Below are 24030 nucleotides of genomic sequence, written 5' to 3' on the forward strand. Positions count from 1 at the left end.
TAAAATAAGCACTACCGCATTTAGATGGTAATGTGGGGGTTAAAAAAGAAAGGAGAGAAAAAAAGAAAAATAAAGATTAAAAAAAAAGAAGAGAAAAAAGAAAAAAAAAGAAAAAAAAAGAAAAAAAATAAACAGGAGATTACAAAGAAAAAAAAAATAAACAGGAAAGTTACCAACACCCTGGAGTTGTTCAGAGAGAGGTGGGCGCCGCAGGGAGTGGAGTGCATCATTTCTCCCTCCAATTCTATTTTGATTTAGTCCCTACCCTCCCCTTCACTATTTTGATCACACAGCACTGTCCCTTGATGTGAAGGACAGTGCTTGTCACTGGCCACCCGGGTGTTTTCCTATCTTCTTGGTGGTGGAAATTGAATAAAGATTAGTGCACTTTGTGGAAAAAAATAGAAAAAAAAAGAAGAAAAGAAAAAAATAAATAAACAGGAAAGTTACCAACACCCTGGAGTTGTTCAGGGAGAGGTGGGCGCCGCAGGGAGTGGAGTGCATCATTTCTCCCTCCAATTCTATTTTGATTTAGTCCCTACCCTCCCCTTCACTGTTTTGATCACACAGCACTGCCCTTTGATGTGAAGGGCAGTGCTTGTCACTGGCCACCCGGGTGTTTTCCTATCTTTCCTGGTGGTGGAAATTGAATAAAGATTCGTGCACTTTGTCTTTCAGTGTGTCTCACACCTGCGCACACACACACCATGGGTTCTGGGGATAAAATAAGCACTACCGCACTTAGGTGGTAGTGTGGGTGGAAAAAAAAGAAAAAAAAAAGAAAAAAAAATAAACAGGAAAGTTACCAACACCCTGGAGTTGTTCAGGGAGAGGTGGGCGCCGCAGGGAGTGGAGTGCATCATTTCTCCCTCCAATTCTATTTTGATTTAGTCCCTATCCTCCCCTTCACTGTTTTGATCACACAGCACTGTCCTTTGATGTGAAGGGCAGTGTTTGTCACTGGCCACCCGGGTGTTTGCTAAAAAGAAAAAAAAAGAAAAGAAAAATAAAAGAAGAAAAAAAAAGAAAAAAGAAAATAAACAGGAAAGTTCACTGTGTCTCACATCTGCACACACACACCAAAAAAGAAAAAAAAATAAACAGGAGTGGGTGGGCGTTTGCACTTCCTTACTGATAAAAGAAAGAAAAAAATATATATATAACCAGGAAGGTGAAGACCTCTTCGTGGGTCTGCTCCTGGGCCTGGCCAAACTGGCCAAAAAAAAAAAGAAAAAGAAAACAAAAGAAAGAAAAAATAAATAAATAAACAGGAAAGCTCCGCGGTTACGTTAGAGCCCGGGTGTCCTTGGAGAAGGAGCACGCGGTGTCGACCAACACCCTGGAGTTGTTCAGGGAGAGGTGGGCGCCGCAGGGAGTGGAGTGCATCATTTCTCCCTCCAATTCTATTTTGATTTAGTCCCTACCCTCCCCCTCACTGTTTTTGATCACACAGTACTGTCCTTTGATGTGAAGGGCAGTGTTTGTCACTGGCCACCCGGGTGTTTTCCTATCTTCCTGGTGGTGGAAATTGAATAAAGATTCGTGCACTTTGTGTCTTTCACTGTGTCTCACACCTGCACACACATACCATGGGTGCTGGGGATAAAATAAGCACTACCGCACTTAGGTGGTCGTGTGGGGGTTAAATAAAAAATAAAGGAAAAAAAATATTTAAAAAAATATAAAAAAAAATAAACAGGAAAGCTTCCGCGGTTACGTTAGAGCCCGGGTGTCCTTGGAGAAGGAGCACGCGGTGTCCACCAACACCCTGGAGTTGTTCAGGGAGAGGTGGGCACCGCAGGGAGTGGAGTGCATCATTTCTCCCTCCAATTCTATTTTGATTTAGTCCCTACCCTCCCCTTCACTGTTTTGATCACACAGCACTGCCCTTTGATGTGAAGGGCAGTATTTGTCACTGGCCACCCGGGTGTTTTCCTATCTTCCTAGTGGTGGAAATTGAATAAAGATTCGTGCACTTTGTGACTTTCATTGTGTCTCACACCTGCACACACACATCATGGGTGCTGAGGAAAAAATAAGCACTACCGCACTTAGGTGGTAGTGTGGGTTAATATAAAAGGAAAAAAGAAAAAATAAGAAAAAAAAGAAAAAAAAAATAAACAGGAAAGCCTACGGCCATACTAGTCTGAAAATGCCCAATCTCGTCTGATCTCAGAAACTAAGCAGACTCAGGCTTGCTTAGTACTTGGATGAGAGCTGGCTCAGAGGGAGTCAGACCAGTATCAAGTCCTATGCACATGTAAATAAAGTATGACTTGGTGATGGCATACCGGCCTGTGTGGAGTTATTTCAGATGCAGTGTGACAAATAATATAAAACAGAGTAGTAATCCCACTGCAGCAGATGTTGAAATTTGCATTTAAATAAGCTGAAATAAGAAACTAGCCTGGTGGTGACCTTGAAAGTATTGTCAATTGTCATTAAAAAAAACCCCATCTGGTCCACTCACGCTGTTTAGGGAAGGAAATCTGCCATCCTTACCTGGTCTGGTCTAGATGCGACTCCAGAACCACAGCAATGTGAGTCAGGGCTGGGCTATAAACGCTGGCCTAGCAAGTGACACCCTGACCTATGACCGAATATTTTTAGACAATCCAATGAATCTGTACGATAAGACCTTGAGAAACAGGATCAAAATGATGCCTTTCAGCCCCTCAAGCCTACACTGCCAATCAATATGATCATGGCTTATCTGACATTCCTCATGTCCACTTTCCTGCTCTTTCCCTTTAGCCCATGATTCCCGACGGATCAAGAACCTATCCCAACCTTAAATATGCCCAGGGACTCTGCCTGCACAGCTCTCTGGGGCAAGAAGTTCTATAGACTCTCAAACCTCTGAGTGAAGAAATTCCTCCTTATCTCAGCCTTAAATTTATGCCCTTTTATTCTGCCTGTCATTCACCCAACCCACCTTCTACCTGACACCAAAATAATGAACCATTTTTACCTTATCCTTAAAGGAGCCGGTCACCCTGTTCTTCAGGGAACTTAACGTTCTTTTCACTTTTGTTTCTTTCTCGGGTCTTTCACTTTTGCCGTCACCCTCCTTTCTTCAAAGTAAAGGAAAGGAGAGTATTGTAAACATTTATAATCAGACAATTTGTTCAGTTGTGTTGGAAGTAAGGAAGTTCTTTACAACAACTGCAAAAGTATCTCATCAAACTCGGTAAAAACAATGACTGCAGATGCTGGGAACCAGAGTCGAGATTAGAATGGTGCTGGAAAAGCACAGCAGGTCAGGCAGCATCCGAGGAGCAGGAAAATCGACGGTTCGGGCAAAAGCGCTTCATCAGGAATATTTTTTGGCCGAAACATCGATTTTCCTGCTTCTTGGATGTTACCTGACCTGCTGTGCTTTTCCAGCACCATTCTAATCAAGACCCTCATCAAACCCGACCCAATTTATGTAAATATTCTAGTTTTTCGAAGACCCAATTTTGTTTTTAACCACTTGGTATTAATCTGTGTGATGCCTTAGCCAATCAATTGCCTTCAAGAAGTTTTGCTGGCATTGGAGACGGTCCAGAGGAGATCCACACAGCTGAATCCGGTATGGATGGACTGTCCTGAGCAGATTGGGTCTGTGCCAATTGGAAGAATCCAAGCTTCTGCCTTGGCAGGGAAGAAGCAGAGAGGTTGTTTCCCCTTGTGGGAGAGTCTAGAACTAGAGGGAATAATTTCAGAATAAGGGTTCACCCATTTACGACAGAGATGAGGAAGAAATTCTTCTCTAATGAACATAATTAATTCATTATTGCTGAGACTGAGTTATTAAGTATATTTAAGGCTCATATAGATCATAGAAGATGCAATTAGGGAGGGAATTTCAGGATTTTGACCTAATGACAATGAAGGAAAAATGATATATTTCGAATCAGTGAGCGGTTTGGAGGGGCGCTCACAGGGGGTGGTTTTCCCAGGTATCTGCTGCCTCTGTCCTTCTTGATGGAAGTGGTCATGGGTTTGGAAGGTGCTATCTAAGGCTCTTGTAAGTAGCACACACTTTTACCCTTCAATCCAGCCACCCTTCAAATAACAATAACCCCCTCTCCCTGCTGAATAACCACAAAAGGGAGAGGGAATGGCAGGATCTGCATTAGGGTGAGATGAAGTAGGATAGGAGAAGGCTCTTGTGGAACATAAACACTAGCACAGACTAGCTGGGCCGAATAGCCTGCTGCTGTACCATACATTCTATGCAATGCAATACAAATCACATGGATTACTTTCTAGAAACCTACTCTGCGAGAAATTCCATCCACGTCAGATCATGGGGGGAGTTTGAACCAGACAGTGCACCCGATCCTGATCCTGTTCTTGCACTGTGAAGGAAATGATCAGTCAGAATACAGTACACACACTACACAGTACACACACTACATAGATTTCTTTAAGCAGTGTCTCCAAAGACTGTTCAAATGCAAAAAGATGCACAAAAACAAAGCTGGACCCCAGAGAAAGATGTGGAAACTCTCCATGGATTCAGATGTAAAATCTGAGCAAAAGTGCCGGAGCGAATTACAGGGAAAGCTATATATGATGTGAAAGCTCAGGAAAATGAATACTCACCACTCTACAGAGCTCCCTGTGTGGGTACAGTCAAGTGAATGCAATGAAGTATTAGATATAATTAGGCAAAGTTTAGATCAGAGTGGTGCTGGAAAAGCACAGCAGGTCAGGCAGCATCCGAGAAGCAGGAAAATCGACGTTTCGGGCGAAAGACCTTCAACAGGAATAGAGGCAGAGTGCCTGCAGGGTGGAGAGATAAATGGGGGTTGGGGGGGGAGGGGGTGGGGCTGGGGAGAAGGTAGCAAACAGTACAATAGGTGAATGGGGGTGGGGATGGAGGTGATAGGTCAGAGAGGAGGGTGGGGGAGCCAACAAAGAACCATAGACATCTCTCTCTATTCGAGAGTGAGAGAGAGAAAGAAACATTACCTCGCTTGAGGGCTACCACAGAGCATCAAGCTTGGGGCAAGGCAAGGAGACAATCACGATCGACTATAATACTCAGGGGAGAAGTTACACAGGCAGGCGTCGACACTTACATATACAAGAGAGTTAGTCCTTACTAACTCAATGTATACACAGAGAGCAACAATCATTTCATTGCACATCGTTTATTCATAGAGACAAATCCACACCACCTCTCAATGTTGCCTTTTATCATCAATGGGCTTGAAGGTTAGTAAAGTGGATTTATTGAAGTTTTCCTCATTCTAATTTCTGCCCTTCCTTGCTGAAGACACTAACTTCTGGAGAGTAATAAAAGCAGAACAATGTGGAAGCTGGAAATCTGAAACTAAAACAGAAAGTGCTGGAGAAACTCAGCAGGTCTGTGGGGAGAGAAATGCTTCGAATCTACATGACTCTTTTTCAGAATGTGACTGTTCTTGGGGCCATATTCAACTCAAAATGCTGACTGTTTTCATTTGCTCTTGGGATATGGGCAGACTTCCTGAGCTACTGCAGTTTGTTTGGTATGGGGACCCTTCACAATGCTTTAAGGAAGGAGTTGCAGAATTTTGACCCAATGACACTGACGGAATGGCAATGTATGTTCCAAGTCTCTGTTCCTACAGATGCTGCCAGACCTGCTGAATTTCTCCAGCACTCTCTGTTCTCATTAACTCATACGCAAAAGTGAGGACTGCAGATGCTGGAGATTAGAGTTGAGAGTGTGGTGCTGGAAAAGCACAGCAGGTCAGTAGCATCCGAGGAGCAGGAGAATCGACATTTTGGGCATAAGCCTGATGATTTTCCTGCTCCTCGGATGCTGCCTGATCTGCTGTGCTTTTCCAGCACCACACTCTCGACTCTCATTAACTAATGCTGAAGAATTAATCCCCTGATATCCCCTGTCATGGGCGTCTCCATTCAAGTGCTGTAATAACTCTACAACTCCAAGTTGCCATTCTTTATGTGGTCAGCCTTCACACTGAGTCATGGAAGAATAGTCTATGTACATGTCAGGCATGGCTTACTGGGCAGTCTTCTCAGAGTATAATCAGGGAGCTCCCTCACCCGACATATGGGCACAACATCTATGCTGACAGTCCAGTGCAGGGCTGCAGGACTGCTGCACTGCCAGACAAGATGACAAACTGAAGCCCTTCCCACCCTCCAGTGTGGACAAGGAAGATCCCAGGGCAGAATTCTGAAGAAAAGCACTATTATGTTGCCTGGTGACTGGACCAATATTGATCCCACAAGGAACAACCAAAAGATTAATCAACGAATCCCTACAGTGTGAAACGAGGCCACTCAGCCTAGCAAGTCTGCACTGACCCTCTGAAAAGAATCCCACCCTGATCCAGCCCTCCACACTATCCCCATAACCCTGCATTTCCCATGGCCGATCCACCTAACCTGCACATCCCTGGATACTATGGGCAATTTAGCATGGTCCTTTGGACTATGGGAGGAAACCCACACAGACACGGGGAGAATATATAAATTCCACACATAAATTCCAGGGCTGGAATCAAATCCGGGTCCCTGCTACTGTGAGGCAAGTGTTAACCACTGAGCCACCAGGGCACCCTTATTCTGCCATCTTGTTATTGTTTCATTGCTATTATTGAGAGCTTTCAGTGCACAAGTTAGCTAGCCTGCGTCCTGCACTACAGTAATCATTGCACCATAGCAATATTTGATGAGCTGAAATTGTGAAAGGCATCATTTAAATGCAAGTCTTCCTCTTCTTAGGGAAGGATCAGGGTGAAGTCCAATGTGTACATCAATCCACATCTGAGGTTCAATGGGGAACAACTGAGGCAAGAATCCTCGATGACTTCCATTCACCCCCATCTCCAATCGAGTTAATGGCAAGGAAGCAGCATTGAACCAAACCCAGACAAAACAAGGAGATGTTTTGAGGGGGTTTAGTGGGAGGGTGAGGACGGGCAGAGTCGGTGTTAGTCAATAGCACAAGCTGAGATTTACTATGAACCATTAGATAAAACCAATGACCTTTCAAAGAAGTCTTTAACTGAGAACACAAGGAGAACACTGGCTGAGAAACAGAATGGCCAAGAAAAGAAACAAGAGCATTGGTGGGGAATGGCGCTGCTTAGCAACATGAGGAATGAGACGCAGAGATGCACACTGGAACCTGCTCACCTGGTTGCTGAACCGTTGCAGTGTCTGGTCGGGGAGGGTGGCGGAGGGGAAAGATTGGATACAGAATTAGCGATCAACGAAACCATTTAACACAGCTCTACATTCCCTCTCTGGGAGCAAAGTAGAAGCTCCTGGATAAAGAAAAATTCCAGTTTCTAATAGTTTAACTTCTCCCAATCTGGTATTGAAAAGATTGATTCATCACACCAATCAATCACTATTGACTATTCTACAAGACCCCTGGACATAAAATGGGGAAAATCTCAATGACAATTAGGACCAAGATCCTAGTTCTTCTGAATCCCATTTCTCTCAGCATACCTCGCACCTCTTGATCTTGTGTCTGTAGCACATAGCTTGGGGGTAGAGGATTGGGGGGTGGGATTTGTTGAGAAAGTGAGGTCTGCAGATGCTGGAGATCAGAGCTGAAAATGTGTTGCTGGAAAAGCGCAGCAGGTCAGGCAGCATCCAGGGAACAGGAGAATCGACGTTTCGGGCATAAGTGGGATTTGTTGTTAATTATCGAGTTTATTAAGTTTTCTCAATGATTCTCCATCATCAGCAAGACCAACATTGAAAACATAGGGCTCCCTAACCTAGTCAGTTCTAAACCTCAAAAATAGACAGTGCTAAATAGATGTTCAAGAAGGAGATACAGAAGTAGGGACCGAAAGAACTGCTGATGCTGTAAGTCAGAAACAAAAGCAGAAATCACTGAAAAAGCTCAGCAGATCTGGCTGCAGCTGTGGCGAGAAATCAGACTTAACGTTCTGGTCCGGTGACCCTTCCTCAGGAATGAGAAAGAGGCTGACAGACCTGCTGAGCTTTTCCAGCATTTTCTGTTTTTGTTTGTGGTAGAGAAATAAGATCTGGAGAAGAGGTCATTCCTGAGAGGATGCTAGACCTGAATGTGGACGCTCATCCATTTGAAGAGACGATCTGTTCTTGATACTCCTTCTTGGTCCTGTGGGAAGAGGCAGCACTGGGAAGGGGAATCATTTGTAAGAGCGATGCATATAAGAATGGGGGAATCTCCATGTGACAGTGTGCAGGGTTAGGAGGATGGGTTGTCCAGTCTCACTGATGTAATAATGTACTATGTGCTATTATTTTGCAGGTTGATCTACTCCTTGGGGCAGCTGCCTATATCAAGCAGTTAATCAGGAAGCCGAAATCTGTGTTCCTGGGAGGACAGGGGAAGTCCACCCACACATATTGAGTGCACCTTATGTTTTTGAATTATGCTGGACAGAAGGTGGCCCTTTGGCCCATCATGCCTGTGCTGGTTCTTTGAAAGCACTAACTCAGTAATCCCACTTGCTCTTGCTCTTTTCATGTCGCCCTGCAATCCCATTTCCCTTTGGATTCAATCCTCGATTCAAGACTAGCTGAATCCTCATGGAGTGAGATGTTAAAATAATAAATGAGGTACAACTAACCCATGAAAGGCCTTCAGTTCTTGCAGCACTTGTTGAACCAGCCTGGACAGAGACAGAAAAACCCAAGTCAACATCTCCATTCAACTGACATGCATAGCAATGTGAAAAATTACACATCATCAGGTTATAGTCCAACAGGTTTATTTGGAGGCACTACCTTTCAGTGACAAAGAAGCAGCGCTTCAAAAGCTCGTTCCTCCAATTAAACCTGTTGGACTATAACCTGGTGTTGTGTGATTTTTAACTTTGTCCACCCCAGTCCAACATCGGTATCCCCACATCATGCACAGTGATTACAGGTATATTGATTCAGTTGTCAAATTCTTCAGCTATAGCTCCATCTGGAGCCTCGGCTGACTCCTACAGATCAGGAAGGCCGCAGCTCCAATCCCTGGTACAGGCTGATTTTCACACAAGGCATTATTAGTGGGGCCTGGTGTCAGGGACCTTGCACAGATACCCAACGGAGGTTGAAATGAGAATCGTCAATACAGAGCCACTATCGGTATTGTCATTTAATTGGCAAAGTTGTTTTTCAGGTAGATAAAAACAATGACTGCGGATGCTGGAAACCAGATTCTAGAGTAGAGTGGTGCTGGAAAAGCACAGCAGTTCAGGCAGCATCCGAGGAGCAGGAAAATCGACGTTTCGGGCAAAAGCCCTTCATCAGGAATAGAGCCAGAGTGCCTGCAGGGTGGAGAGATAAATGAGAGGAGGGTGGGGGTGGGGAGAAAGTAGCATAGAGTACAATAGGTGAATGGGGGGGGGGGATGAAGGAGATAGGTCAGGGAGGAGGGTGAAGTGGATAGGTGGAAAGGAAGATAGGCAGGTAGGACCAGTCATTGGGACAGTGCTGAGCTGGAAGTTTCAGCACTGTCCCCATGACTGGTCCTACCTGCCTATCTTTCTTTCCACCTATCCACTTCACCCTCCTCTCCAACCTATCCCCTTCATCCCCTCCCCCATTCACCTATTGTACTCTATGCTACTTTGTCCCCACCCCCACCCTCCTCTCATTTATCTCTCCACCCTGCAGGCACTCTGGCTCTATTCCTGATGAAGGGCTTTTGCCCGAAACGTCGATTTTCCTGCTCCTTGGATGCTGCCTGAACTGCTGTGCTTTTCCAGCACCACTCTAATCTAGAGTTGTTTTCAGTCACGAGTGTGATGCTGGAAAAGCACAGCAGGCCAGGCAGCATCTAAGGAGCAGGAGAGTCGACGTTTCGGGCAAAAGGTCTTCATCAGGAAAGGCCGAAAGCAGCGCTTCAAAAGCTAGTGCCTCCAAATAAACCTGCTGGACTACAACCTGGTGTTGTGTGATTTTTGCCTGAAATGTCGATTCTTCTGCTCCTCGGATGCTGCCTGACCTGCTGTGCTTTTCCAGCACCCCATTCCTGACTCCAGTATCTGCAGTCCTCACTTTTGCAAAGTTGTTTTTCAGCCCAAATAATGGATGTCCAGCTCAAGTGATAGATTAGAATCTGAGGTAACTTTTACAAGAAAGGGGCATTTAGGAGAGTGTAACCATCACATGATGGCAGGGACACTCTGAAGAAAGCAGCAAGGGTCTATACCTTTGTGTTTAGTTTGAATGCTCATAGTTAGTGTGATGTAAATAAAGAATTACTTTCACAGGAAGTCTTGACTCTAATCATATCTCTTTCACATGGCACTGCACCTTATACACCCTTTAAGACACGCCAGGCTAGATAAAGAGAGGATATTTCCCCTGGATGGGGAGTCTAGGACAAGGGAACACTATCTCAGGATATCATAGACTCTTACAGTGTGGGAACAGACCATTTGACCCTTCAAGTCCACACCGACCCTCCAAAGAGCATCCCACCCAAACCCAACTCCCTACCCTATCCCTGTAACCTTGCATTTCCCATGCATTGGAGATCAAATCCCATTGTCCTGCTCAGTCCCCAGAGCACTGCAAGTTTGTTTCCCTCAAGTGTGCATTTCCCATGGCTAATCCACCTAGCCTACACATCCCTGAACACTATGGGCAATCTAGCATGGCCAATTCACCTGACCTGCACATCTTTGGATTGTGGGAGGCAACCATAGCACCTGAAGGAAACCTACGCAGACACGGGGAGAATGTGCAAACTCCACACAGTCACCCAAGGGTGGATTCAAACCTGGGTCCCTGGCGCTGTGAAGCTGCAGTGCTAACCACCAAGCCACCATGCCACCCATTCAGTGTGCTGTCCATATGGGGTAGACAATTTAAGACTGAGATGAAGCAACATTTTTTCACTCAGATGATGGCCAACCAATGGAATTCCTTACCACGGAAGGCTGTGGAGGTCAGTGTAGTCAGTGTAACGAGGTCAGCCAGCTGGATCTCATAGAATAGGAGTTCCCTGACTGCGGCTGTTAATCTGATCCAATCAGGGAGCCCTGGCTGACATATAAAAAAGGAGAAAGTGAGGACTGCAGATGCTGGAGATCAGAGCTGAAAATGTGTTGTTGGAAAAGCGCAGCAGGTCAGGCAGCATCCAAGGAGCAGGAGAATCGACGTTTCGGGCATGAGCCCTTCTTCAGCTCATTCCTGCTCTTTGGATGCTGCCTGACCTGCTGCGCTTTTCCAGCAACACATTTTCCGCTCTGACATATAAAAAAGGGTGAGTGTCTGGTAACTGTTCATATGTAAACAAAGGGTGACCTGGTGACAGGAATCCTGCCTGTCTGGAGTTACTTCAATCCTCAGGTGACTGGGGATATTCAAGAAAGAAATTGAGAATGATTTTGAATAATAAAGACATTGATGGGTATGCAGAGAAACAGGAATATGCAAATGAGGTAGAGGATTGGAAATGATCAGATTGAATGGTAGGCCAATCTGAAAGGGCTGAAAGGCCTACTGCTGTTCCTAGTTTTTATATTTTACATAAAAACAGATGCTCTGTTCATCTGGAGATCCAATCCCATTGTCCTGCTCAGTCCCCAGAGCACTGCAAGTTTGTTTCCCTCAAGTGTGCATTGTTTTAAATCATTACATCCCTGCCCTCCTCCCAGTCCCCCGGGTAGGTGGTAACGATCATTACCACTCACTGTATGAGAAAGACTCTTCTTCACATTCCTTTGTACATCTTGCTCAAAATGTTAACTAAATCCTTACGCAGGAATAGTTTTAATTTGTCCATCTTATAGAAACTTGTCATAATCGTGCTCATTCCTATCAAATATCCCTTCAATTTTCTTGGCCTCAATGAGAACAATCGCAGCCTCTCAAAGGCTGACCCGTGACCTGACTTTATATAGCCACCTTTGCCCCATACCCCTTAATGAAGCAAAGATCTGAAGTACCCACAGAACAGTGTCCAAACCCCCCAATCAATAACAGATCCCAATGAAACCAAACTGAAGCATTAACTAGTAACTGGTTCCTCAGACTGCTTCTTACAAATGGTTGGGCTCCAAATTTTCCTTCTCCTCATGAATCTCCAGAGACGTTTCAGGCTCTGAGGTGAAAGAGAAGAATGTAATTAATAATAATTAAAGAGATTCTGGTGCAACAACTTAAAAGTCCACTTGCAGACCATGAAGCAAATGAAGAGGTGCTTCAAATTACAAAAGCTAACAAAAAGTAAGAGGCCAATTGATCAGAACTGAAAAAATCCTGAGGGGGGCTGATCGGGTCAATAGCGAAAGGATACTTCCCCTCCCTGGGAGAATCTAGAGGCAGGCGTTCAGGGATTAAAAATAAGGAGGTGCCCATTTAAGACAGAGGTGTGTTCTTTCTCTCTCAGATGACTGTGTCTTTGGAATCTCCTTCCTCGAATAGTAGGGGAGGAAGAATCTTTAAATATTTTTAAGGCAGAGGGCAATAGATTCTTGATGACCAAGGGGGTGAAGGTTTATCGCAGGATATGCAGGAATGTAGAGTTGAGATTAAAGTCAGTTCCGCCACGATCTTATTGAACAGTGAAGCAGGCTCGAAGGGCTGAGTGGCCTCATTTTGTCTCTCATTCATATTTTTGTATGAAAAGCGGTGGAAATCTCTTTGAGAAGGGAGAATGGCTGTTGGGCAGGAAGAAGGATCAAGCACTGTCTAGTTGGCTGGAGGATGTCACTGAGTGATTACAGACATGGCCGTGTGTGAGGACAGATGAGGGTGACATACTGTAACTACTGAGCCCCAGCAGCAGGAGGTGAGCTGAGAGGATTCTAAAATTCATCTCCCAATTTCAAAATATTTTTACAATGAATTTAAAAATACTCTTCAAAAAAATTATACAGAGGTACTACAAAGTAGACAGAGCACCAAAATGTTTCAAGGGTGTAGGTATTGCTGGTAAAAGTTTGTATCTGTTTGAAGGTGGCCGCAGTTGCAGTAGCCTCTTTGAGATGTGCAAACTACACCCCTTTCCCTTCACTCCCCCCCCCCCCCCCCCCCCCCCCCACCCAGTGATCATGCTTGTTACTGTCTGGTCCTCCTGAAATTGGGGTTCAGCCAGGGACCCACTCTGTCTTGCTGGAAATTCAAGCCTCAGCGATAGCCCTTTGACTCACCAGACTCTCTGCATTGGGCTAAAGAACGGCCCTCAGCTCCCTTGGACAGATACGTCTCTAATCGTGGTCGCATCTTCGTACCCTCTTTCACCTGCAGGCAACAAGCAAAAACATTACTAACCAATTCACGCTCAGTCATCCCTGCTGTGAAAATGCCTCATCTCCACCTCGATCACCCCAGGAGCTAGCTCAATGATCCTTCATTACTGTTGGATCAATTCACTCCAGAGGATGAAGATCCTGTGCTGATGGTTGAAGGTGTTGGAAGTTTAACATTAGGTTGTCCCTCTCTCAGCTAGACAGAGAAGATCCTATGGCACTGTTTCATACAAGCATAGAATCCCTAGAGTGTGGAAACAGGTCATTTGGCCCAACAAGTCCATACCGACCCTCTGAAGAGTATCCTACCCAGACCCATTCTCCTACCCTATTAACTTATGCACCTTACCTACACATCCCTGAACACTATAGGCAATTTAGCATGGCCAATTCACCTAACCTGCACATCTGTGGATTGTGGGAGGAAACCAGAGCACCCACGGTGGGGGGGGAAATGTGCAAACACCACACAGACTGTCACCCAAGGCTGGAATCGAACCCAGGTCCTTGGCACTATGAGGTAGCAGTGCTAACCACTGAGCCACCATGCCACCCTAGTGTCTTGGCCAATACTTATGCCTCTCTCAACATCACAGACTGTTGTGGTCACATGGCTGTTCACGGGCTTTGGGCTGTTGCAGGATCTGTAGAAACACAAATCAATTTTCTTCCTTTCCCGGAGTTTATTGTATTCATTCACAGGATGCAGATGTTGCTGGCTGGGCTGGCACTTATTCCCTATCCCTAATTGCCTGGGGGAGGTTACGAGTCAACCACTGGGTCTGAAGGTCACATGAAAGTCAGACTAGGTAAGAATGGCAGTTTCCTTCCCCACAGGGCATTAGTGACCCAGCTGAGATTTTTAAATGAGAAATGTCAATGGTTACATGGTCATTATCGTGCTAGCTTTGTATTCCTGATTATTATTGAATTCAAATTTAACCAACTGTCACAGTCGGATATGAACCCATGCCCCCAGAACATTAGCCTGAGTTTCTGGTTATCAGGCAAAAGTGAGGACTGCAGATCAGAGTCAAGATTAGAGTGGTGCTGGAAAAGCACAGCCGGTCAGGCATCCTGCTCCTCGGATGCTGCCTGACTTGTTGTGCGTTTCCAGCACCACTCTGATCTTGTTTCTGGTTTATTGATCCAGTGACATTACCACTGCACCACGCTTCACCTTTTATTCCCTACTTTCACATGGGTTTGCTCTTGAGTCTGGGCACTGTCCACACAGCTCGCATTTACTGCCCCTCCATGGATCTAGGAACATCCTCACCAATCAGCAGTGATAAAGTAAGTGAAAGATTGATCAGGAAGTAGGTTTTACAGAGACTCTTAAAGGAACAGTGAGAGCTCGAGAGATGGAGAAGTGTAAAGAGAGAAATTCGGAACTTAAAACCCTGGGTGACTGAAGACACAGCCAGCAAGGAATAGAGATTGGGCATGTACAAAAGGGGGCCAGAATTGGAGGGGTTGGAGGGCTGGAGAAGATTACAGGGAGAAAGTGAGGACTTCAGATGCTGGAGATCAGAGTCAAAAAGTGTGGCACTGGAAAAACACATTTTGAGCATAAGCTCTTCATCAGGAGAAGATTACAGCAAGACCAAAGTGGGGGTTAAAAAACAAACTATGTGAATTTTAATAGTGTTGCTGAACTTGGAACCAACATACAGCAGGGGTAAATGAGTGATGGATGGTTAAAAAAGATAAAGAACGACAGATGCTGGAAATAATAGAGATATTGCTGGAAAAAGTCAGCAGGTCTGGCAGCATCTGTGGAGACAGAAACAGAGTTAACAGTTCGGAACCAGTGACCTTCTTCAGATCTCTGGTGATGGATGGAATTTGGTATGAGTTCAGATACAGGCAGCAGAGATTTGAGGGATGGCAGATGGCTGAAGGAGGAGTCTAGCCCAGAATGGAGGTCCAGAGGAACTTTCAAAAACTCTCCGAAGGCCTGACAGGCTGGGTTGGGCTAGAATGTGGATATATGTGGTTAACAGTTCTGAGGGAGTTAACATTCATGATATAGTGAGCTCTATTCAAGTTGCAGACAATCTGTAAGCACAGATAGTGACTTCTACACTAGCTTTTGGAGGGAGCTGATGTACTCTGTATAGTTCCTGAGAGTCTGAGTAATTATGTCTGACTAATATGTTGTTGTACTTTTGCTATCCTGCAAAAGAAATCGAGTTAAGCAAGAATGGCAAATTATGCTACAGTTTAATAGAACTTTAGTTAGGCCACACTTGGAATATTGCATATAGTTCTGGTCACCACACTACCAGTAGGATGTGGATGCTTTGGAGAAAGTACAGAAAAGGTTTACCAAGGTGTTGCCTAGTATGGGAGATTTTAGCTACGAAGAAAGGTTGGATAGACTGGATGTGTTTTCACTGGAATTCAGGAGGTTAAGGGACAACCTGATCCAAGTTTATAAGATTGTGAATGGCATGGATAGAGTGGAAAGTATGAGGCTTTTTATCAGGGTGGAGGGTTCAATTACTAGGAGACACATGTTTAAGGTGTGGAGGTGGGGAAAGTTTAAAAGAGATGTGTGAGGCAATTTTATCACACAAAGGCTGGTGAGCACCTGGAACATGCAGCCAGAGGAGGTGATAGAAGCAGACACAATAGCAGCATTCAAGAAGCACCTGGACAAATACGTGACTAGGAAGGGAATAGAGGGATATGATCCTGTAAGTGAAGATTGTCATAGTATGGAAGGGCAAAACGTGTTGGCGCAGGCTTGGAGGGCCAAAGAGCCTGTTCCTGTGCTGTATAGTTCTTTGTTCTTTTGTAACAATGTTTCTTCTGGAATGACCCTCCAGTAATCTATCCTTTACCAATGACATTAGACCGGCCCCAAAGCAAGGTATTGACAGAGGAGGATTAATGGCAGTGAACTGAAATCCTTACTGTGAACCACACACTGGCAGAGGTAGCAGACAGCACAAGGTGCCCATGGTGGAAATCAGGCTGATACCACAAGCATCACTGCACACGGAATATTGCGTGCTATTCTGGTCTCCTTCCTATTAGAAGGATGTTGCGAAACTTGAATGGGTTCAGAAAAGATTTACAAGGATGTTGCCAGGGTTTGAACTAAAGGGAGAGGCTGAATACGCTGGGGCTGTTTGCCCTGGAGCATCTGAGGCTAAAGGGTGACCTTATAGAGGTTTATAAAATCATGAGGGGCATGGATAGAATAAATAGACAAAGCCTTTTCCCTGTGGTGGGGGAGTCCATAATTAGAGGGCAGAATTTTAGGGTGAGAGGGGAAAGACATAAAAGGGACCTATGGGGCAACTTTTTCACACTGGGGGGTGATGCACGTATGGAATGATCTGCCAGAGAAAGTGGTGGAGGCTGGTACAATTGCAGCATTTAAAAGGCACCTGGATGAGTATATGAATAGGAAGGATTTAGATGGATATGGGCCAAGTGCAGGTAAATGGTACTAGGTTAGGTTAGGATATCTAGTCAGCATGGACGAGTTGGACTGTTTCAGTGCTGTACATCTCAGTGACTCTATGGCATGGATCCACCTGGAGTGGAAGAAAGCAGATCCACTTGTTGTACTGAGGGAGCTTTCATACAGTCTGGGAGCTTAGTCGTTGCGTTATTGTAAAACAGAGTTGGCTTCAATTGCTACAAGCTCTGTGTGATTTTTCACTCGAGTGGCCTGGAGATTTGAACAGATTGAAGTGTTCCCCATGCTCTTTGGGCACAAGATTGATAACAGATGTGGCAGAGAGATGTAGATTGTAAGCAGCCCATACTTAACCCTGAGTGAAATTATCTTGAATAAAAGATGGATGCAATGAATTAAACCTGATTACTGCCGGAGCTGATCCTTCGTGATTAGTTTCCTCAGTTCCTCCCCCCTCCTGATAATGCTGACAACATTTTGATTCATGTCAAGTCAACGATTATACCAGAATCTTTATCAAACAGAATTTGACTTTGAGGAACACAGGGTGATATCAGGACGGGCAATTAAAGGCTTAATCTAGGGGATTTAAAGGAGCACCTTAAATTTGGACAGAAAGACAGGGGTGTCAGGAGGGAATCCAGATACATAAGGTCCAGGACCCTATAGACACAAAGATTTGAGGCAAGAAAACCAGAGAGGAGGCCAGAACTAAAGGAGAGGAGATGTCTCATAGGGTTGTAGGCCTCAGACAGGGAACAGAGGCCCAGAACCATGACAAAATTTGGAACGAAGGATGAGAATTTTGCAAAAGCAAAATGTTGCTCAGTCAACGTTGGACGATGGGCAGTGATTGTAATGAGGTCAGCCAGGTGGACCTCATATAATATGGGTTCCTTGGTTGGGGCTGTTAACCTTGTCCAATCAGGGAGCCCTGGCTGACAGAAATAAACAGGAGTGTCAGAGGTTCTGCTCACTCTGAGAGCTGGCTCTAAGGGAGCCAGACCAGTGTCAAGGACTCTCCGCACCTAAATAAAGGATGACTCGGTGATGGGACATCAGTCTCTGTAGAGTTATTTCAAATGGGTGCAGAGGAACTGGGTGAACGACACTGGGCATGAGTTAGGGTGAGTTATGAAGTGCGGGGAGAATGGAGGTGTCAGATGGTGGTCATTGCAGATGGCTAGGGGCTGAGTGGTGGTCATGGGGCTGGTTGAGAGTGACATTGGGAAGGGTATTGGGCAGTAGGTTTGGAGGTGGTGAGGGGCATTGGCAGCTGGTGAGGTCTGCTTTGGGCGGGAGGTCATGTGTCAGAGGGTATTTGAGGCAGGTGGAGATATGGGTGGGTGGGGGCAGGAGCGGGCAGACTCAGGCTTCACCTTTAACCCTCCTCCTCCTCTCCATATCTTCCATTGAGTGGGGGTGAGGGTGTCCGTTGGCCTGTGCCCCGGAAGTGTGGGGGAGGCAAGGTCCGAGGGAGGCAACGGGTGATATTTAAACAGAAACAGAGTACAGGGGAAAATCAGGAGTCATGATGCTCATGTGGGAATCCCAGCACAGGTACAATGGGCTGAATGGCCTCTCTGCGTGCCGTAACGCCTCTGTGATTTTTCCTTTCCCAGCTCAAAGTCACACGAACCACTCCGCGGCCTCCTTTTTAACAAATTAAAACAAAAGACGGTCTAAGCATACGCAGAGGATCCGTCGGTCTCTTAACATCTCCCAGTCCTAAGCTCTTGCCACAAGGTGAGGCACGTCTGGGGCCCCAAGAGGTGCCCTGAAACAAGTTTCACCCCCCTCTGCTGGTCAGGAGGTCTTCCTGATGCTTTCCATCTCCGATTACTAACTTGGAACAGCAGTAGATTGCATTCATAGAGTCATACAGCACGGAAACAGACCCTTCAGTACAACCAGTCCATCCCCCATTAAACTAGTCCCACCCGCTGGCTCCTGGCCCATATCCCACCAATTCATCTCACCTTGAGCACAGTGACATAACAGCAGGTCCCTCACAAAGAAGAGTTCATCAGACAAAAGACCGTCACCAAACCAGATGCAACTGCAAGTGACCAAAACCTTATTCTAAGTCTTCAGTTTTAATTAACATCTTAGACAGGGGTCAGGAAGGGGCAAAGAGAGTTGGGGAGTCGGAGTTACAGTGATTTGGGAACAGGTAACTAAAGGTGCAGCTACTGATGGTGGGACAATTACGATCAGGGATGCTCAAGGGGCCAAAACCCTGGGTGGCACCATGCCTCAGTGGTTAGCACTGCTGCCTCACAGCGTCAGGGACCCGGGTTCGATTCCACCCTCAGGTGACTGTCTGGGTGGAGTTTGCATATTCTCCCCATGTCTGCGTGGGTTTCCTCCCACAGTCCAAAGATGTGCAGATTAGGGTGGATTGGTCATGCTAAACTGCCCATTGTGTTCAGGGATGTGTAGGTTGGGTGGATTAGCCATTGGAAATGCATGGGTTGGGGGATGGGTCTGGGTGAGATGCTCTTCAGAGGGTCGGTGTGGATTCGATGGGCCAAATGGACTGCTCCCACACTGTAGGGATTCTATGATTCTATAAAAGCTGGAAGATCTGACTGAGCTAGGACCTGGACAGTGATTTGCTATTCACCCACACGCACATCACAGTTTTGAAGCAGATTCAGTTTAGATTTAGATTTAGATTAGATTAGATTAGATTACAGTGTGGAAACAGGCCCTTCGGCCCAACAAGTCCACACCGACCTGCCAAAGTGAAACCCACCCATACCCCTACATTTACCCCTTACCTAACACTACGGGCAATTTAGCATGGCCAATTCACCTGACCCTGCACATCTTTGGATGGTGGGAGGAAACCGGAGCACCCGGAGGAAACTCACGCAGACACGGGGAGAACGTGCAAACTCCACACAGTCAGTCGCCTGAGGCGGAATTGAACCTGGGTCTCTGGCGCTGTGAGGCAGCAGTGCTAACATGCTACTGAATGGCAATCCTACTGCAGTGATGAGCAGTACAACCGTTTGTGAAAATATAAGAGAATGGGGTCCCTGAACTTTTTTATTCATTCATGGGATGTTAGTGTCGCTGGTTAGGCCAGTTAAGAGTTAACCGTATTGCTGTGGCAATATAATAAAACAGAGAACTGTGGATGCTGGAAATCTGAAACAAAAGCAGAATTTGCTGGAGAAACTCAACAGGTCTAGCAGCAGCTGTGGAACGAGAAAGCAGAATGTTTTGAATCCAGTGATCTTTCTTCAGAACTGTTCTGAAGAAGGGTCACTAAACTCAAAAGATTAACTCTGCTTTCTCTCCGCATTGCTGTGGGTCTGGAGTCATATGTAAGCCTCACCAGGTAAGGGTGGCAGTTTCCCACAGTAAAGGACATTAGTGAATGAGATGGATTTTTCCCGACAATGTACAGCGATTTCAAGGTCATCCTTAGATGTCTCATTCCAAATTTTATTAAAAATTTAATTCAACTTCTAGAATTCAAACCCAGGTCCCCTGCATATCACCTGGTTCATCAAAAATGGGTACCATCGAATCCCTACAGTGTGAAAACAGGTCCTTCGGCCCAACAAGTCCACACCAACCCTCCAAAGAGTAACCCACCCAGATCCATTCCTCTACCCCATATTTACCCCTGATATACACCAAATCTACACATCCCTGGACACGATGGTCAATTTAGCATGGCCAATTTGCCTAACTTGCACATCTTTGGATTGTGGGAGAAAACCAGAGCACCCAGAGGAAACCCACGCAGACACGGTGAAGATGTGCAAACACCACACAGACAGTTGCCTGAGGCTGGAATCAAATCTGGGTCCCTAGCACTGTGAGGCAGCAGGGCTAACCACTGAGCCATCATGCCACCATCCATCTCTGAATGAATAGCGTAGCAATAATACAACTAGACCACTGTCTCCCCACTGCAGTGGGTACAGTTAGAGGAGGAGGGCAAATAATAAGGGACAGAGCCTTTTCCTTCACTGCAGGAAACAAATCACAAGGCACAAGAAAAACATCGATGAATAAAGTGATTTGTTTGCTATGGAATCCTACAGCAGCCCAATCCACTGGAGTGGATGTCAAAGAAGATGTTGAGTTTAATCATCACTGAGAGGATAATTAAACTAGGAGAATTACAACGCCTTGAATTGTATGATTCTGCTCCACAACCACCTGATGAAAAAGCAGTATTTTGAAAGCTAGTGCTTCCAAATAAACCTGTTGGACTATAGCCTGGTGTGATTTTTAACTTTGTCCACCCCAGTTCAACACCGGCATCTCCAAATCTTAAATCTCATGTGTTTCATCAAATGTGGTCATAGCCCAATGCCTCTTTATCTCTACAATATCCTTCAGCCCTATCACTCCCTGACCTCTCCATATTATTCCAACATTGCCCTCTCACACGCTGCCAATTTCCTTCACTCCTCCACTGTCCCTTAAGTTGCCCATGTCTCCTTGATCCTCTTTTTGTCTCTCACCGTCTGCAACTTAAAAGCCTCTTAGTTCTTGTGCAGCAGATGGAGCATGTGTTTATATCTGTTTCTAGAGTTGGCTTTTCCTGAAAAACAGGTTGCAGCTTGGGGCTTGGGGGCATCACCCTGCGTCGCTGACCTGTTCTCACTGCCCATTGAAGGTGCATTGCAAAGATCGGCAGGTTGATAATCCATCGGTTTGGCCACATTTGACCATCCATTCCCACAGCTTCCGCCTCAGAGGCAAGGGGTACTATCTGCAGCACTATGAGACCATCCATATGCACGCTGATACCAGGTAACGAATGGCTATCTTATGAGGAGATGTTGAGTAGATTGTGCTTGTACTCATTGGAATTTAGAACAATTGAAGACTACCTTATTGAATCATACAGGATTGTTAGGGGACTCAGCAAGAGAGATGTGGAAAGGTTGTTTCCCCTTGTGGGAGAGTCTAGGACCAGAGGGCATAATCTCAGAATAAGGAGTCGCACATTTCAGTCAGAGATGAGGAGAAATATCTTCCCTGAGAATTGTGGAATTCTTTACCACAGACGACTGTAGAAGCTGGGTCATTAAATACATTCAAGGCTGAGGTGGACAGTAAGGGGTTTGAGGGTTATGGGGATAAGGCAGGAAAGTGGACTTGAGAATTATCGGATCAACAATGATCTTGTTGAATGGTGGAGCAGACTTGATGGGCTGAATGGCCTACTCCTACTCCCATGCCTTATGATCTTATGGTCTTACTGGGCTACAAGTAATCCTTGAAAGTTAGTGATCAGTTACAGTCCCATAATAGGTAATCCCTTTTTAATTTGTGCCCTCGTTCCTTCTGTTAAATCTCACATGGAAACCCAGCAAGTTACCTGCTCAGTTATTTCATCCTCCGACATGCTCGAGTTGGCTTGCCCCTGACCCCGAGGTGCCTGCCTATCACTTTCTCCACTGACTGGGTTGGCGTTGAGTGGTTCAGTTAATTCGTAGCCCGACTGGTCCAACTGGTCTTCATCCTCTCGTTCACCTTCTCCGTCACTGTCAATCCCGAGCACATCGAGGCTGAGCCTGTGTAGACAGGGGGTTGGGGCAGGTAGAAAATAAGATCCATCAACAGATTTAATATATGTGGTAAAAATGCCAAGGTTGCAAGATGAGTACGGTTTTTTTGATGTATTAGGATACAGAGAGTCCTTTAGTCATTCAAAACTTGAATCTTGATGAAAACAGAGACATGCTACAGAAGCTTTGTGTCTTACACTCATCAGGACAGATGCAAGAATGCCAAATTTTAAGTGATCATAACAATATGGCATAGGAGAACAGGATACTAATTGTTTGTCAAGGTGACCCTGACTGTCTGATGCTTTTCCACAGTGAAGTCACTGGAATCAGTCATTAGTGTCACACACTCAGGATTGTCATGGCTCAAAGATGCTTGCCCAAAGCAACACATATATTCATACGCACGGTCCCGTCCTCTGCAAACAGGGAATATCTGCAAACTTTGTGCCATTTTCAAATTACCTGAAAGCTTTGGAAGGCTTTAGTTCCCTGTTAATTTCTCCACTGCTGCCAAATGCTTTGGGACATCTTGAGATTGTGAAAGCTTAAATGGAAGCATCTCTTCTTCTCTCTTATTGTCAATATTAGGATTGGGCAGTGTTCCTCGGATAGTAAGGAGCAAGCTCTTCCTTATCCCTCAGCACATTATCCAGTGAAAGAACATTGAGGGGGAGAAGATTGGACTGTGATGCCCTCCCTGGTTAAACAGGTGGCTGGCATACACTTTAACAGAGTTGGAAACTTTTTCATAGGTCCATGGAACAGAAGAATTCCCCATTAGAATTTTAATCTTTTTTGGCCATTACCATGGCGTTTGTTGCATTGGGATTTCTGAAGAGTCCCATAAACCTACCTTCCAGTGTGCATCCAATATCATACCATCCACAGGCTTGAAGATCAGGGCCCACATATTCAAATTTGTCTTTCCTGGATCCATAGGAATATAGCAAATAAGGACGGGGGTAGGCTATTGGCCCTTCGAGCCTACTCTACCATTCAACTCAGTCCCCTGTTCCTGCTTTCTCCCTGTACTCCTTGATTCAGTTAGCCTTAATAACTATGTCTTCTTCTTTACAACACTCAAAACACTTTGACCTAAACTGCTTTCAGTGCCAGAGAATTCCACAGGTTCACAGGGTAAACTAATTTCTTCACATCTCAGTCCTAAAAAAAACTACCCAGTATCCTTCGACTATGACCCTTGGTTCTGAGCTCCCCATTCATCAGGAACATCCTTCCTGCATTTACTCTGTCTAGCCTGGTTAGAATTTGATCAGTTTCTATGAGTTCATCCCTCATTCTTCTAAGCTCCAGGGAATACAGTCCTAACTGATCTATTCTCTCTTCATCCATGCCATCCCAGGAATCAGTCTAATAAACCTCATTTACCTTTTAGAACTCATACTTTATTCTCATTAAACTCAACCTGCCTCTGTGTCACCCTTTCACTTAATCTGTCAATGTCCCTTTATAACTTCCAATTCCAGAGTCTCCCAATTTAGCGACTTCTGCAAATTACAATTTACAACTCTTTACTCCTTCATCCAGGACATGGCTAAAACAGTGAAAGCCTGAGATCACCCATCCAGGGGCAGCACAGTGGCTCAGTGGTTAGCACTGCTGCCTCCCAGCACCAGGGTCCCAGGTTCGATTCCAGCCTCGGGCGACTGTCTGTGTGGAGTTTGAACATTCTCCCCGTGTCTGCGTGGGTTTCCTCCCACAGTCCAAAGTTGTGCAGGTCGGGTGAATTGGCCATGCTAAATTGCCCTTAGTGTTAGCTGCATTAGTCAGAGGGAAATGGGTCTGGGTGGGTTACTCTTCAGAGTGTCGGTGTGGACTT

The 24030-nt window shown here is 45.4% G+C and overlaps 1 protein-coding gene across 6 annotated transcripts in view; it reads right to left on the bottom strand.

Annotated features, from left to right (window-relative positions):
- Nucleotides 1-24030, bottom strand: part of arhgef18b (Rho/Rac guanine nucleotide exchange factor 18b) — a 209846-nt gene that overhangs the window by 92591 nt on the left and 93225 nt on the right. For 5 of the 6 annotated variants that reach the window (XM_043721419.2, XM_043721416.2, XM_043721417.2 and 2 more), the window contains exons 4-10: nucleotides 21998-22193; nucleotides 13110-13200; nucleotides 12001-12058; nucleotides 8586-8627; nucleotides 7147-7170; nucleotides 4266-4346; nucleotides 2972-3074 (exon numbers count right to left, since the gene is read on the bottom strand). In XM_043721419.2, coding sequence (XP_043577354.2) covers nucleotides 2972-3074; nucleotides 4266-4346; nucleotides 7147-7170; nucleotides 8586-8627; nucleotides 12001-12058; nucleotides 13110-13200; nucleotides 21998-22193 — 595 coding nt within the window. The remainder of the gene's footprint in view (nucleotides 1-2971; nucleotides 3075-4265; nucleotides 4347-7146; nucleotides 7171-8585; nucleotides 8628-12000; nucleotides 12059-13109; nucleotides 13201-21997; nucleotides 22194-24030) is intronic. The other variant, XM_043721413.2, reaches the window with a different exon arrangement.

This window comes from Chiloscyllium plagiosum, unplaced genomic scaffold (genome assembly GCF_037043375.1).
Source record: "Chiloscyllium plagiosum isolate Xiang-an unplaced genomic scaffold, Cpla_swu_hap1 HiC_scaffold_28, whole genome shotgun sequence".
Classification (NCBI taxonomy): Eukaryota; Metazoa; Chordata; class Chondrichthyes; order Orectolobiformes; family Hemiscylliidae; genus Chiloscyllium; species Chiloscyllium plagiosum.